This window comes from Simochromis diagramma, unplaced genomic scaffold, assembly GCF_900408965.1.
Source record: "Simochromis diagramma unplaced genomic scaffold, fSimDia1.1 OVJJ01000321.1, whole genome shotgun sequence".
Taxonomy (NCBI): Eukaryota; Metazoa; Chordata; class Actinopteri; order Cichliformes; family Cichlidae; genus Simochromis; species Simochromis diagramma.
The window spans coordinates 10,292,325-10,307,553 of record NW_024386772.1 but is presented as its reverse complement, the minus strand read 5'-3'; the positions used below and the strand labels follow the sequence as shown (position 1 = coordinate 10,307,553).

General features: G+C 45.1%; 1 protein-coding gene across 1 annotated transcript in view; it reads right to left on the bottom strand.

Moving 5' to 3' along the window:
- adgrl1a (adhesion G protein-coupled receptor L1a) overlaps positions 1-15,229 on the bottom strand; it is a 96,017-nt gene that overhangs the window by 35,593 nt on the left and 45,195 nt on the right. The window contains 2 exon segments of the mRNA XM_040039852.1: positions 4,832-4,941; positions 6,546-6,759. Of these exon segments, the coding sequence (XP_039895786.1) occupies positions 4,832-4,941; positions 6,546-6,759 (324 nt within the window).

Here is a 15,229-nt window from a genome sequence, read left to right as displayed (position 1 = left end):
ATCAAACTGGACAAACAACCTCCACGAAGACCTGGGGAGTGGAAGCCACTTTCAGCCTAGAGGGGTAAACAAGGCAAAGAAACTAGTGCAAGTTTTGTGATGCTGGGGCAGGGACCAAAAAAAAGAAAAAAAAAAAAAAAAAACGCACGTTACATGCCTGCCACCAACTGTGAGTGCAATCATTAGCTCCAAGGTTAGGGGAGGCTGACACTGGCCACAGAGCATCCAGAGCTTTCATCCTCTCTGTGAAACGGCTGCAGGGGGTAGATGAGGACACCAGAATTCAAATATACAGAGTTTTTCCACGTTCCAGGTTTCTACTGACTGCAGAACCTCAGCTCTTCATGCAAGTGCAAGACTGCAGTCCTTAAAAAGTTTTTGTGCTAAACACAATATTATAAATGCACCACTGTGTATGTTTTTCAGAACAGGAGGGAAATGATGCAGTGACATGTAGAGAGAAAACGAGAGAGAGAGTGAGTGAGAGTGAGAGAGGGGAATGAAACTTCTTCAATGCTGCAAAAAAAAAAAAAAACACTAAAAACAAAGAAGATGGAAGACTTCTGTTGACACTGTTCTTCCATTCTTGGTTGTCCTGAAAAATAGACACAAAGAAACGACACACACAAGATCTTTACAGATTTCTAAGGACACACACACACACACGCACGCGCCCACACGCACGCACATAAACACAGAGAAAGGAGAAGGAAACTCATCAAACTGTCCTCACAGTGAGTTGGAGGTTAGTTTAAGGCCACCTTGGTTGTTTGTCTGATTCATTCAACTGTTTCTCTTTCAGGGATCTTCTGAGAAATAAGCCACTGTCCTCTCCCCTTAATCACTCCGCTCAGCGCTCTCTACAACCCTATCAATTACTCCCACACTAATGAGTACAGCTAAAACACACGCTCTCAAATACGCACACATATTGCTGAAGCACTGCAGGAACACTTGGCCTCCTTCTAGCGTGTCCTCTTCTGCTTCTTCTTCCTCGGCCCCTTCCTATTGTCTCCTTCTCAAACTTCGCATTTTTCACGGTAAAGAGCCATTTCTTTCCATGGCCCGAGCAAAGCTTCCTGCTTCTCATTCACCAGACATGTATGAGCCACTCATCTAATGGTGTCCCTATACATATTAATAGAATTTCATTTTCAGCTACATCAAAGTGTTTCCCCTCCTCCCCTCAAAACTTGTCATATTACAATGCCATTATTCCTGCGACTGACAAACTCCTTCCGACAAGTCAACTATCATTTCCAGTGGCTTTGTGTCCAAAAAGTGATGTCTTGTAATGAATAGGCAGTGCTGAATACATTTGTGGGGAAGAATCAATTTTATAAAGTGAAACAGCGGCAGAGTACCAAAATATAAATGGAAAAACTGGAGGATATAAAATTAAGCTAAGAAACTCTCGACTGTAAAGCCTGTACAGCCACCTGCACTGTGCATATTAACCAGATATATAAAAGCTGAAGAAACAAAAGAGCCACAAGAGAAGGTCTGCTAGCTCTGGCATGGCTAGCATAGATAATCCCAATAGGGAGCATTAGGAATCAATAATGATGTAGCACAGTGTTCTGGAGAAAGAGCGGGAACAGGTAAGGGCTCCCTCGTGGGATAGATTTATTTTAACTCTGCGTACATCTATGTTAAAACTGCAGTGTAGGGGTTTAACTGCAGTAAACACATCCTGCAGTTGTATCCATGGATCTGTGATGTCTTAATGGGATCTAGCAGGCTACGGCAGGCTGTGCCAGTGTGAAATGAGAGTTCATTTGAGCCATTTTGTCGTCTTGTGTTCCGGATGGCAAAAACAATGCTACGTGGCAACGGCTGGATGGCCTTGCAGGGCTTTTTGGCTCGATGAGATATGACTTGACTAGTTGGCGGTTTGTTGTATTTTGCCAAGGCAGTCCTACGCACAGCAACACACACACATACTTGTGCAAGACCCTTGTCTGAGCTCTGCCAGCTGAGGTGTGTGCGTATGTCAGCTCAGCACTGGCTGTCACCGTGCCGTTTCAGGTGACTGGAAACACAGCTCTCACACAGAGGACCCTGTCAAAAGCAAACATCGCTTGTAGCCATCAACATGGCTGCACACCATCTCAGCTGCCATGCCACACAGCCCTTACATATCATCTCTCAATTGTTCACCTTTTTGTCAAGACAACCAATGAAAACCATGTGTCAGGTTTAGATGATACCAGAGTGCCCAGCAATCCCAACCAGACATAAATGATGGGGCATTACCAGAGCGATTAGCTGCAGCAAATTCAATTAATCTTGACAAATCTCTGCTGAGGCAGAACTGAAGAGAGCGACGCGCCCCCTCTCCTGGTAATTAAAAGTGGCCGAGTTGAGTGGCGTGTGGTGCGGCGGTGACTAGGTTTTGGGATGAACAGTTCCAGCTCTGAGTCTGAATGTGTCAGGTCGTATTTAGTTTGTCAGATGAGCACAAATACGTAGAGCAGCCTGCAGAGTTTGAGTAGCGTGCATCGCCTGTGTACGCACGCGTGTTTCTATTTTTGTGAGGGTGCGCAAGTTAAGTGTTTTTGCTTCTCCAGTGGAGGAGAGTGGCAGAGGACAGGGGTAATTGGCTCTTCTTTGTCACCTCAGACAAGCGAGACTTTATATCATAGGAGGATCAGCTTCCAATTTTCTAAGTCGTGCCATACTTCAGACACAATCAAGAAAGTTTTTTTCCCCCCAAACACAAGGAGGAAAAATGCAAGTCAGCAGCTATTTAATCATCCCTTTGATTGCCTTGCAGTGAGAGAACAAGCTCCCTTGTGCAGTCAGGGGAAAAAAGACAAGGTTAGAATGCATGAGGAGAGGAAAGCAGGCACAACTAAGTAATGCTACCTTGACCCTCTGTGGACAATGCAGGAAACCGAGCAACAGCACAGGACTATTAAAGGACTAACAAGCAAAGTCATATCAGTGTGGAGGGAAAAAATATAGCCACCACAAATATCAACTGGAAGAGAAGAAAACCAAATGTAGAGGACACTTGAGAAGAACTCTTATTACCACTAGGAAGGCTATGAATAAAATCCACACCAGAAAATATCACCCAATGTAAGAAACCAACCTTCTCATATATGACTCTAGCCGCAACCTGAGTCAACACAGTGTCTCATAAGCTAAACTAAGTGCACATAGCACTGAGCAGAGGAAGGGTGAGGACTGAAAAGTGGCACCTGGAAAACCCTGGATGCTTTGCATATTTGTACCTGTAAAAATACAAATAAATAAATAACAGGGAAAGCAAAAGAAAAACGATAGAGTGGAATGATAAGCTAGTGTGGCAAACTGGTGGTCAGAGAGTAAAAATAAAGGAAGAATAAGCGTAGCAGGACAAAGAATAAAGATTTAAGACCATGGAGTGAAGATTGAAAGTCAAAGACAGAGAAGAAGGTCTAAAAAAAGAGGTGATGCTGACTGTGAGAAATAATAAAGTGAGTGTGAGTTGGAGTCCTCAGAGAGAAGTGATAAAGAGGAGGGTGAGGAAGAGGAAAAGAAAAGGAAGTTAGCAGCTTGGTGTAGTCTTGATCCTGTGGTTCACTTCAACTGCACCTGAAGAAAAAGTAGAGACAGTTATCCCACACCCTATCATGAGAAATAAATAGCTCCCCCACCCCAGTAATGTCCTCTTGTCCTCCACCCCTCTGACACAACACTCTCATACTTCCCCACCACCCTTTCCTGAACCCCAAATTCTGCTTCTGCTCAGTGGAGGGGAGCGCCACTGCTCCTCCCCTCCAGCCACGTGCACCTGCACAGTGAGGGGATCAATGCTGAGAGTAATAATACATGAGAGGGAGGAGGGGAGACTGAGCGGAGATTTTCACATGAGTGAGGATCAACACATCACCGTATAATCCTTGCTGTGTCTGTTCCTTTGGCGGTGTGAGTGTGCTCTTGTTTGTGTGTACATGCTTGCTCAGAATGGAAGATTCAAGAGAAGAGAGAAAAAAGCAACGGTGCCCCCTCCCCCCCTCCCTTTTTGCAAGTGTAAGGTAGACTTGTGTGTGTGTGTGTGTGGGCATGTGTAGAGTCACACCTGCCACATAGTTTTGAGCAAAGCAGTGAGGAAGCCAGCCGTTACCATGGGGACATTAAATTGTGTGGCGCTCCAGGTCATGTTGTCTAAAATAAGCCCTTTGCTGTTTGTGTTAACATTCCTATTGTGAGGTGTGGTATACACACAACACCCCCTGCCTTAAAGTCTCACTGTGCCCAATTTTAATTTTTATTGGAAATCAGAGGGACAGCAAAGGTGTTTGGCACCAGATAAAGGCAGTCGCCTGCCCCTGGGTTAATCAGTGCATGAGTGTGGGGCGGTGTGCGTTACACTGCTGTGATTGCCAATAAAGGCTGACCCCGTGTTTGCTGTGGGTGTGCGTAAAGTGCTTATCGGACCCTGTGTTTGTGGAGCACCTTCCCCCATGTGAAAATCCCTCTCAGCTACTGGTGCGTCAATCTGTCGATGAAGAAAAAAGGTTTAGTGCTCTGTGAGTGTGGGCGTGTATGTGCCTGTGCAGTGTATGAGAAAGAAGAGAGAGACAGAGAGAGCAGGTGAGGATGGCTGTCTGTCTTGTTTTGCTTTGACTGTGTTGAGAAAATCCAGAGAGAGCGAGTGAGCACGAGTGAGTATAAGAATGTCATCTTTTTTTTAGGGTTCGGGGTGGGGTGGGGGGTGGGGGTGGGGGTTGAAGAGGACTAGAGAGGCTCAGGTGAGGGTACAGGGAAGGATGGGAGGGGCGGTGAATGGGGTGAGGGAGGGCGGGGAGGTGGAAAGGTGTGACAGGGTCTCAGTACTCACTGTAGGGGACACACTCATACTGGATCTCCAAGTACTTGTAGGTCCCTGGGCAGGGGTCTGGGAACACGTCTGACCCCGCAACCACCACACACTGAGTACGATTATTACACCTGTGAGATGAGACAGCAGGGTAGGAAGCGAGAAAAGAGAGAGAAGGGAGGAAGCAAGTAATAAAAATAATGATGAGTGCCATTGTAAGAAAGACAGGGAGGAGGGGTTGTATTCCAAAAAAAAATAAAAAATATCTTCAGGCTCTGAAAGACAGAGGGAACGGTAGGGATGGGAGTAATTTCACACTAGACTAGATCATGTGACAGCTGCACCCGAAGGGAGGTAGAAACAGAGGGGGAGGGAGAATGTGGGGGGGGGGGGGGGGGGGGGGGGGGAGTGGGATGAAGGATACAGAGAAGCATGGAGGGAGGGAAGAGGCAGAGAGAGGGCGAGTGACGTAAGAACCTCCTCTCCTGGGGGATTGTGAGTGGGAGCAATTAGAGGTGAGAGAACAGGGAAGGACGAGGGGGGCTAAGGCAGATACTCTACACCACACGCACAGGGAAAACATTCATATGCACATAATACCTACATCTAAACCGCATCGCTGCATGCCTTCTCACGGTTGCACACACCGAGAAACACATCCACACAGGAGAAACGATACACATCCACACGCACGTGCACTTAGTTATTCTCACCACATAATCCTTCTCTATCCAGCTTTGAGCATTTCCCCACTGCGCACTCTTTCTCTCCATTCATATCTCAAATCTCTGCTGCACTCTCTCTATCATCCTATCATTTCTACAAGTCTTTCTTCTTCCTTTACCCCCTCAATTTTCTCCTCCACCCCCTACTACTTCCCTCCCTCCCTTGCTCAAGCTAGCACCCTGTGCCTCCATTACAAGCGTGATGGATAGCTGGAAGAGAGCTTCCATTGATCTGAGCTAAAAGGAAGCAGATGCTGAGCACAAACACAGAGAGCAGCTGTAGGAAGCGCTACAAATACTCCAGCAATAAACATATAGATTCTCATGCATACATGACACTAAGCGCACTCGCGCGCGCACACACACACACACAATTCCATACAAATAAAAGTTTTGCCAAGACGCAGCAGCATTAGTCAAGTATGCTGACTTCAGTGTTTCCCCAAAGAAACGTTTGAATGCACAAGTTCAAGTGCCCCCCGGCAAATTGCCTGTTAGTTATTTTTAAGTGAAGAGAAGTAAATAAAATCCTGGAGCAAACACACATTAAACAACTAAACTTCCTTCAAATATTAATACTTTTCCCCCCTTCTTTCATGTACTTAAAGTTGGAAGATACTAATACTTTACTAACAATTCCACCAGTATAGTCTCAAACTTCATTATAATGTTAGCAAGAGCTGTCACTAAGAATAGTTAGTTGATAACAATTTCCTCCCAAATTGTGCCACCTGCTACAATTATTGTCATTTTGTATTCTTAATTAAATAAAAATGAAACATTAAATGACATTTAAGGAAAGCCTCAGTTTGACATTGGTTTTACTTAATGTTATTACAAAAAAAGATCTACAATTTGCCACGAGGTGCCCAAATTGTGCATCTGAAGAGGAAAAGCAAGTAAATCTAGAGGAACTGTGTTGTGAAATAAAATCTTGTTTCCTCTGCCAATACCGGGCTCTTACTCTGCACAAACACACACACACAAGATCTAAACAGATCAATAGTCACCTCTGTGACATTATCTTGAAGGCGTCGGGCAGGTAGCACTGCACATTCTCCATCTGAAAGGGGTCTGCGTCACAGATTTTGTCATCGGTGCGGCCATAGTTAGCCGTCTCAATCATGATGACATCACTTCCAGGGCAACGCAGCTCGATCGGGTAGCCTTCACACGCCAGCTCCCGGCGCATCAAACCGAAGGGCATCATTGACCGGCTCAGAGCTGGAGAGGAAAGAGAGAGAAGCAAAGTTATTGATAACTCATTGAACCTTAATATACACTTTTAGGAGGCACCTCGTTGTTCCGTGTAATTGTAAATCATATATGCATGTTTGACAGGAGCAGGTGGTATGAAAGTGGTTCCTGCTGTCCTCATGTAAAACACAAACGAGCCATTATTGACTTGCCTTCATTGAATGGTAATTTTGCAGTGCTACTGATGCACAGCCTGGCCGACCACTTTCCACATATTGGCATGAAGGATTTGCAGACATACCAGCTTTTGCAATGAGATACTGCACCACTTGTGAAACAAACTGTGAGAGTTTCAAATGTTAACAAACTCCTACACACTGCCAGACAGCAGCTTATCATACTCATCCCAATGTACTTTCTCGCATCTTTTAGTGTATTCTACCTATCAGAAATGTTGGATTAGGTCTGAGCAAGAGAGGAAATAGAGGTGAAAGAAGTTAAAAAAAAAAGAGACAGAGAGCATCTGCATGCATTTTCAACTCTGGTGTGTACACCATTTCCACACCCACTGCTGGTAATCAGCTGTCTGAGAGGCATGTCAATGTACTGCTGCGGCTCTGTGTGGAGAAGGGTCAGCAGGGAAAGCGGGGTACTCAGGGTTAATCACTGAGCCAGGCTGAGAGGCATGAAAGAGGCCTGCAAAGAGGTGCTGAGAGAGACACTCATTGCCTCTCCAGCTCTCTCCATAACTGCATACCTTTCCAACTGCTTCTCCATTCAGCCTAAAAAAAAAAAAGGCTGCCAGCTTCCTTTACAGTGCAGGTGGAGGCAGGGGCACAGAGACTGAACAGAAGTAGACAGGAGTAGAGTGAGTGATCTGGAAGTGAAACTGAAGGACAGCCAACGCTCCTTTTGTGAGCCTCATGCTAGGCCCTGTGAGAGCTGCTATCCGTGGTACTGAACTGACTTTAAAACTTCTTTTGGGAAAATGGCATCCTTAGATTTGGAGCTGCTTCAGAGACAGCTAGGTGTGGAGCTGTCCGCTGTCCTGAAGGACCAGAAGGCTTTGACCGAGATCTCCTTTGCAGTGTCAGTAAGGAGGACATGATACATATTACCCAGATGGTGGGAATCCTGTGAAATCTACACAGAGTGGCGGTAGGTGTACTTTAACAGGGTGCAACTTCTTTATAAACCAAGGCTTTCACTATATAGCGCTTCCCCTTGCCAGACAGGCTCAGCAGCAGACAAGGGCACTGAGTCAGCCCCTCTCCCCCACTACTCTTAGTGCTGAAACCCACAGAGCAGGGCTGTTTTCCTTTTCTGACACTGAGCTAGCAGTGCTTAAGTTTCAGCCACTGTCCATTCAGAAGGAGTGCCCATCTGGGTCAATGTCAATGTCAGTCATCCCAGACATGCTCTGCAGCACTGTGCTACATGATTCACTGCCATCAGACTTGCTCATATTTCTAAATGCCACCCATTTATGCAGCAGGGACTTCAGTTCAGTTGTGTAACTAACGCCATTAAGGCTGAATGACTAGCACAGACCGACTTCAAATCTTTTATGCCTCGCCAGAATACAGTGCCAGTGCCAAATCACAAAGGCCTAAATGCAAAAGCGCATACTAATTAAAGCACATGGAGATGCAAACAGCAGGCGAGGCCAGACAAACAAGTCCACACTCAAACGCACAAGACCCACAGAAGCAAATTAGCACATACGCAGACGCACTGTGCAGACGAGTATGCAAGATCACATTCAAGCACACATACACTTGCACACATCCATGCATACACACAGAGTTCTTGTGTCACAGTGGGGATACAATGCGTAGTGTCAGTGTGTGGCCTTGTCGTCTTAACTACCCTGTGGTGTGAATACGCAGCAGTGTACAGCTGGCCAGTGATTATAACCTTACAATGAGCCAAGAGGGAAGTAAAAGTGAAGCGGGCCACCAGGAGTGATCACACTTAGTCAGCTTACACTGTAGGTTGGCGCAAAGAATATTAGTCCCTACCAGAGGCAGCAGCTCACTCATTAACCACACTTTATATACCAAGCAAATTTAAATGGTAAATACAGCATTTCTGGCTTTTCAGTTCCATATACTGCCACTAAGCTGCGAAGATCTCCTTTAAGCTATTTCTTCAGCAGAGTTTCAAAAGAAGTGCATATATTTACAGTACTGTGTAAACATCTTGAGCCACTTGTCATTTCTTTATATTTTGCCTCTAAGAAGCCAGACTTTTTTCTAATTTTGGTAAAAGTGGTCTTGAGCACCAGGCTTTCTGATGGTATTTCAAACTTTTAATTTGGACACTGACTCTATTTTCTCAATTTCAGTCTAGTCCTTCACCCTTTTCAACGAATTTAGTTTTGTTTGTTTGTAAAGGCACTTAATATTGCACTATGAATAATTTATAGGCATATAAAAGACAACTAACTAAAGAATGAACGTGTTGAGTCCACACAAAACAGACAACTTGGCTTATCTCCTGATTTAAAAAGATTTGACCACATTGGAAAAAAATGAATTGGCAGAACTAACTAACTGGGCTCTATCCACAGTTCACTAAGCCTTTATCAGGAAAGGTCTCAATAGACACCTGTCAAAAAGTAGTTGGTAAGGGAAAAAAAACAGGGAAAAGAGGCGAGGTACGCCAAATAACACAAGAACTAGACTGAAAATCAGTGGAATGATCAGTATGTACAGGGAAGGTCAGGAGAGAGGTGCAACAGTGAGTGTCCACAACCTTCTGTAAAACACAATGAAGGCTAATGGAGGCTTTTGAGCTCTATTTCAGGCAGTAGTGTAGACACCACTGCCCGAAATGGAGTTGGGGTTTGGGGATCTTGTCAAAAATGACGAAATTATGAAAAGTACCATCAGATTTTGAATCACCATGCAACACCATCTGGAAAGCAACTGATTGGCAATGGCAACACATCTGGATAGAAAAACACACACATACAAACGCACAACAGAACACTATCAATTATGGACTGACCTCCCCAGAGCCCAGACCGCCACATTATTGAAGCAGGATGGCATCATCATGACAGAAAACAGAACAAAAGGCAGCAAACATCCCCAAAAAAAGACCTTAGAATTTCTTTTAAGTAGCCTCGAAAACTATTCCTGAACACTGCTTGAAGATGCAAGAAAGCTTGCCTAAGACAGTTCAGGCTGTATTGTAGCAAAAAGGTGAATAATAATGGCTCAAGACATTGGCACAGAACTTTTTGCACAAAGCTCAACAATGTACCTTTCATAAGCTTTATATAATTGTGAAACATTATGTGGGATATCTCACTTAGATCTTACAGTTACACTTTATATAGTCAATGACTAGGCAAAAGTCTACTGAATCACAATGATATGTACTTGATTATGAAACATTACCAAATTTATGCAGAGACTGTTGTATGGACCTAAATCCGTTGTCTTTTTTTCCCAGGTATAACTTTCTCTGGTCCAGCTGTTACAGCATATATTTAGCCTTAATTGAGCACAGCCATTATGAGCCAGTAAATTTCAGTGTGGCAGCTAGATAACTATCCTATTTCTAGCACCCCTGCAAATCTCTGCTTGTGTCATTAATATATCATATTTCACACCGACATAATTCAGAGCAACGCAACCACTTTTTGACAAGTTGCAGTTCTAAGGTGGGTTTTAAAGTTTAGATATACAGAAGGATTCATCTTGCATCCATACAGAAATTTCTGAATGGTGTATTCACAACAAGCATGGATCTTAACTTGAGGGATGGATTCAGTGTCTATGTGTGTGTGAGAGGGTGTGTGTATGTGGTAGCGTGCCAGCCAGATGGCCTGAGGCCTAGCTGGAGCTGTGACTGGCTCTGAGCTGAGCTGAGCTGAGATGAGATGAGCAGAGGATAAGCTTGGCCTGGCCATGGGCTATGATTGTCCTTCACTCTGCAGGAATCCATTAAGGTTTCAGGGTCTCTTTAGCCAGCACACACAGACACACACAATAACACACATGGGCATTTAGTCTTGTCTGTCAGACTCATAATAGCTGAATGGAGTGACTTTCTCTGCAGCAGCCATATGTATACTTGGATGTAATCCCTCGCAGTGAGACTATGACTTATCTCCTGTGGTGTATAAAACTGCATTAACAGCCACCGTGCTCAAGAAATGCTACCAATTGGTACACATACCAATAATGGGCCAATTCAGTAATTATACAAGCTGATTTTCATGGATGTGGCAGAGGTCACGCACACACAGCCACACAGCCAGAGCCCTGGTGTCACTCCAGGGCAGCTGGTGTGAAGGGCTGAAGCGGTTGGCTTCAAATAGAAGCTCCATACAAATTAAGAGCAACAGAGAGAACTGATTGGATTTGACTCATTATCCTCACACAGTAATTAAAGCCTGAGGGTGGATAGATGCTTGAACCATCAGACAAGAACATAATTTTGCACAAGTCAATCTAGACTTTGCATGCTCATATGCTCTCTACTGCTGTTAGTCTTTAAATCTATTCTTAATCTTACGTCTGTAGCTGCAGTGCACATAACAACTTTGCACGCAAATCCGATATAACTGATGAGGAGCGATAAGAAAATCTTACCTGCAACCAGAGCCATGCCCAACACTTGAGAAAAGTTAAGAGAAAATGTTTGGTCTGTTATGTCAGTACTGATTAAAACAGGTGGCATTCAAAATGATTTTACATTTTCTGTACGAACAGACAAAGATTTGTCTTCATCAGCAGCAATGTGCTTTCAAACATAAAAGCATCTTCATTTCACCACCTCAGACAGTTTGACCTTGGGATGTATTATCACTGAGGCTCTCACAGTGTCTTTCTCTGTGAAAGTTTGGCCTTGGAGGTATCCAGCAAGTATGCGACTGAGTCACAACAGGAGATTATACTTGTGGAGCTCTGTGGCTCGTGGTGTGTGCTTTTGGAAGAGTGTTTTTTTGTGATGATATGATCAGCCCCTTTAGCCTCTTTGTCTCCCAATACTACTCATTAGCCTAGCACTGAAGCATAGAACTGGAAACATTTTGTCCAGTAGTGGAGAGGTTTCTTGTTATATCACAGTGCTTAAAATTTAATTTATGTTAAGCCCTTGAAGCTAATGGGTCATTTTCCTATTTTTGCCCACATATACCAGTAGGTATTATTAAAACACCTCTTACATCTACATATACCCTTAGCATTAGAGCTAACGCAAAGAGCTAACTCCCTCATAAGTTTTAGGTTAGTTCTTTAGTAAAGCTGGCGAGGAAGAACAAGTAATTTTACAGTCATTGGACAGAACTGAGAGGTCTCAGTGATGGGGATCCCTCTCCAGCTGAGAATCATCCCAACCAATTTCTAGAGCTCCTTATCAGCTTAGTGCTGCATCTTAGCGACTCATTTAGCACTGCGAGTTAGCGTAATGACTCACTGGAGCATGGCCTGTCACCACAGACAGGCTGAGGCGATGTGGCCAGAACTGTCACATCCAGGCAGCCTTCAAGCTGAGGAGTTGTGACAAAGTGACATGCTGAGACAAACCTAAAGGCCTAACATGAGGGTGCGAGGGGTGGGGGCAGCCTGAGCTTGTGGGACAGTGCGTGTGCATGTGTGTGTGTGACTTTGGATGGGAGGGAGAAATGCTGGCCTCAAAGCTAGGATGCTATCTCATCTCTGACTCCTCCGCCTGTCTGCTGCAGGCAAAGGAGACAGAAGAGATGAGATGAGGAGTGACTGTATAGGGAGTCACCAGTCTTGCTATAAGGTCAGAACACAAAGCAGTGCCAAAATGACACACATCCACTGTGATGGAGCTGAGTCGCACAAGCACACAGGAGGAAGAAATGGAATGGCACAGCAAATGAGACAGGGTAACAATGGAAAAAGATAGAAACCTTCAAACAAAGTGCTGGCAGCAGATGAGCATAACGACTATTCTTTGTGGATGCACAAGGTCAGTGACATAAAAGAAATGAGGCAGACCGATTCGTGGGAGAGGAGGCCTCCTATTGTTTGGATCTGCTCAATAAGACAGCTTCTCTCCTCAGCAGCCCCGTCCTCTAACAGAACTGAATTACAACATAGCCCATAACATTACATCATTCATAAGAGAATTAAATGTGCCCCTGTTGGAAACGGGATACTTACACTCTCACACAACACACACTCAGGCATTTGCAATTACGGACAAGCACATACACACAAACTCTCGCAGGCAAATGCACACAAGCTCTACCCATCATCCATCCTCAACCTCAAGAACTCTCTCTCGCTCTGTGCGTTGACAAACTTTGCTGTGGGGGGAACTAGCAGGCATTGCATAGATATTAAGACGGGTGGTTAAAAAAACCGCTGAGACACTGAACAACATACACACAAACTTGAGGAGGGAGGCGAGACGGGACGTGCTCATACTGTCAAACCACTTCATTGCTAGCCCTGGCGCCTAATTATGCAATAAAAGTGCCTCAACACGGGGAATCGGCATAGCCCAAAATAAAAATCAGCCTGCCTAAAAAGTAGGAGATTCACCGGGTGTAAAATATCCTCCATCTCCCCGGGGAAAGGAGCAGTGCTACAGGCCCAGCACAACTCTATTCTGTTCTATGTTTCCAGCACATATCAGAGGAGGCAGGCCAGCAGACAGTGAGTCAGACCTAGATTCATATAAACACTGTGCTGGAGTAAAACTGCAGGTGCTGCAGGGAAACAGCCACAGGGATGAGGGAGGAATGGAGTAGAGACAGAGAAGCAGAGAGAGGAAAGCGGGGAAGTTGGCGAGGAAATGAAGAGCAGAAGCAAGTGATGAGAAAAAAGAAAGTCAAAGTGTGGAGGAGAGAGGGGAAGACGGAGTGAGTAGCTTGTGCGGAGTGCTGTCAGGAAAAAAGGTGTGTGCAAGTATGAGTCTGTGTGTGTGTGTGGATTTGAAAAAGTCGGAAGTCGCAACCGGAGACCTGTTAGGAAAGATGAGTGTCAAAGCCCGGCCCCGCTGCTGCATTAGACACTTAATTAACCTCCTTATACACTAAGCCAAAGGTCCGGACGCTTGGACAGTGTGTGCGCCTGAGTGTATTTTCACTCTGCATGTTTATGAGGTGATCGATCTGTTTGCGAGTATACTTATGTGGTTAACTACAGCATGGAGGATTTTGTGTGCTCCTCTACTTTCATGTTTTCATAGCTACAGCATGAATTAAAATATTCCTCCTACACTTACAGGCCATTGTATTCACTTGCACTGTAATGAGTAACACTGTGAGTTTCCTCCTCTCTCTGTGTTTTTCTTTTTCACCTCGCATCATCCCTCAATCCCTCATCTAATTTCATCCACCTGGAAACTATCTCATTTACCTTTACTTGTCCCCGACACACTCCCCTCATTCTCCCCACCTCTTAGCTTCACCTTCCTTCCCAGCCCTTTACCTCTAGTTTCTCGTTCCAATTCCATTCTCCTCCTTTACTCTCTTTCACTGTATTGGCACCCTCTCTGCTGTGATCTAGCTCTCTCTTTCTTCGCTTCTCTACTCTCTCTGCTCTTGGTTTCCAGCTGTAAGCTGCTGCTATTAACTATCACTCTGCAGTCCACAGAACACGAGATAAGCAAATGCCCGCATTCTTAATCACATAACATGCTTGATACATACACACCTTTGTACATGTTCACAAACCAGCTCTCTCACATACACACACATGCAGTCCTGTACGGCTACAAAGCCTCAAAGTTACACACCACGGCCCGGAGAGAACAGAGGCAGCTATCACACGACTGCACAAACAGGAACACAGTACTCAATCCTTGATGTAGAAGCTTGTTTGCAGTACACAAATCAATGTACACAAACTAACATGCCCTTGCATACACACGACTACAAGCAAACACAAACACACAAACAAAATGGGCGCAAACACACATACACTAGCACGAATGAATAAACAAAAAGGCACAACCCCTGTATACAGTCACAAGCACATGAGAGCGGCGTGCGTCATCTTCAAAGTGAGGTTTGAAAGAACACGCCGCCACACCGCCCCGTCGGTCCCTCCTTCTCCCACCCCCCCCCCCCAACGCCCAATATATGTTCAAAGGCCATCCATTAACCTTTCACTCACACAGGCCTCTCTGTGATCTACTGCTCTCAGCCAAGGGCTTTGAAGAGCACAGTAACTCTCAGCACCAGGGAGCGAGCAAGGGAGGTAGCAAACGAGATATGACAGAAGGCAGAAAGAGGCGAAGAGAAACGAATAACAACGACAAGAGATGCGCGCTGCTAACGGACGGGAGGCAGAGGGTAAGGAAAGGAGGAAAATGTGGCTTGCAGGAGGCAGCGGGGTTAATCTCAATGATGGAAGCTAGATAGAAAGTGGGGTCGAGTGATGGGGAGAGCTGAGAGTTTAAAAAGGAGGAGAGCAGAAACGGTGATGGGCGAACAGAACGGGAGGCCAGGAAAGAGATAGGAGGGAGTGTGCGGGGAAGTATATCACAGCGCAAAAAGGGG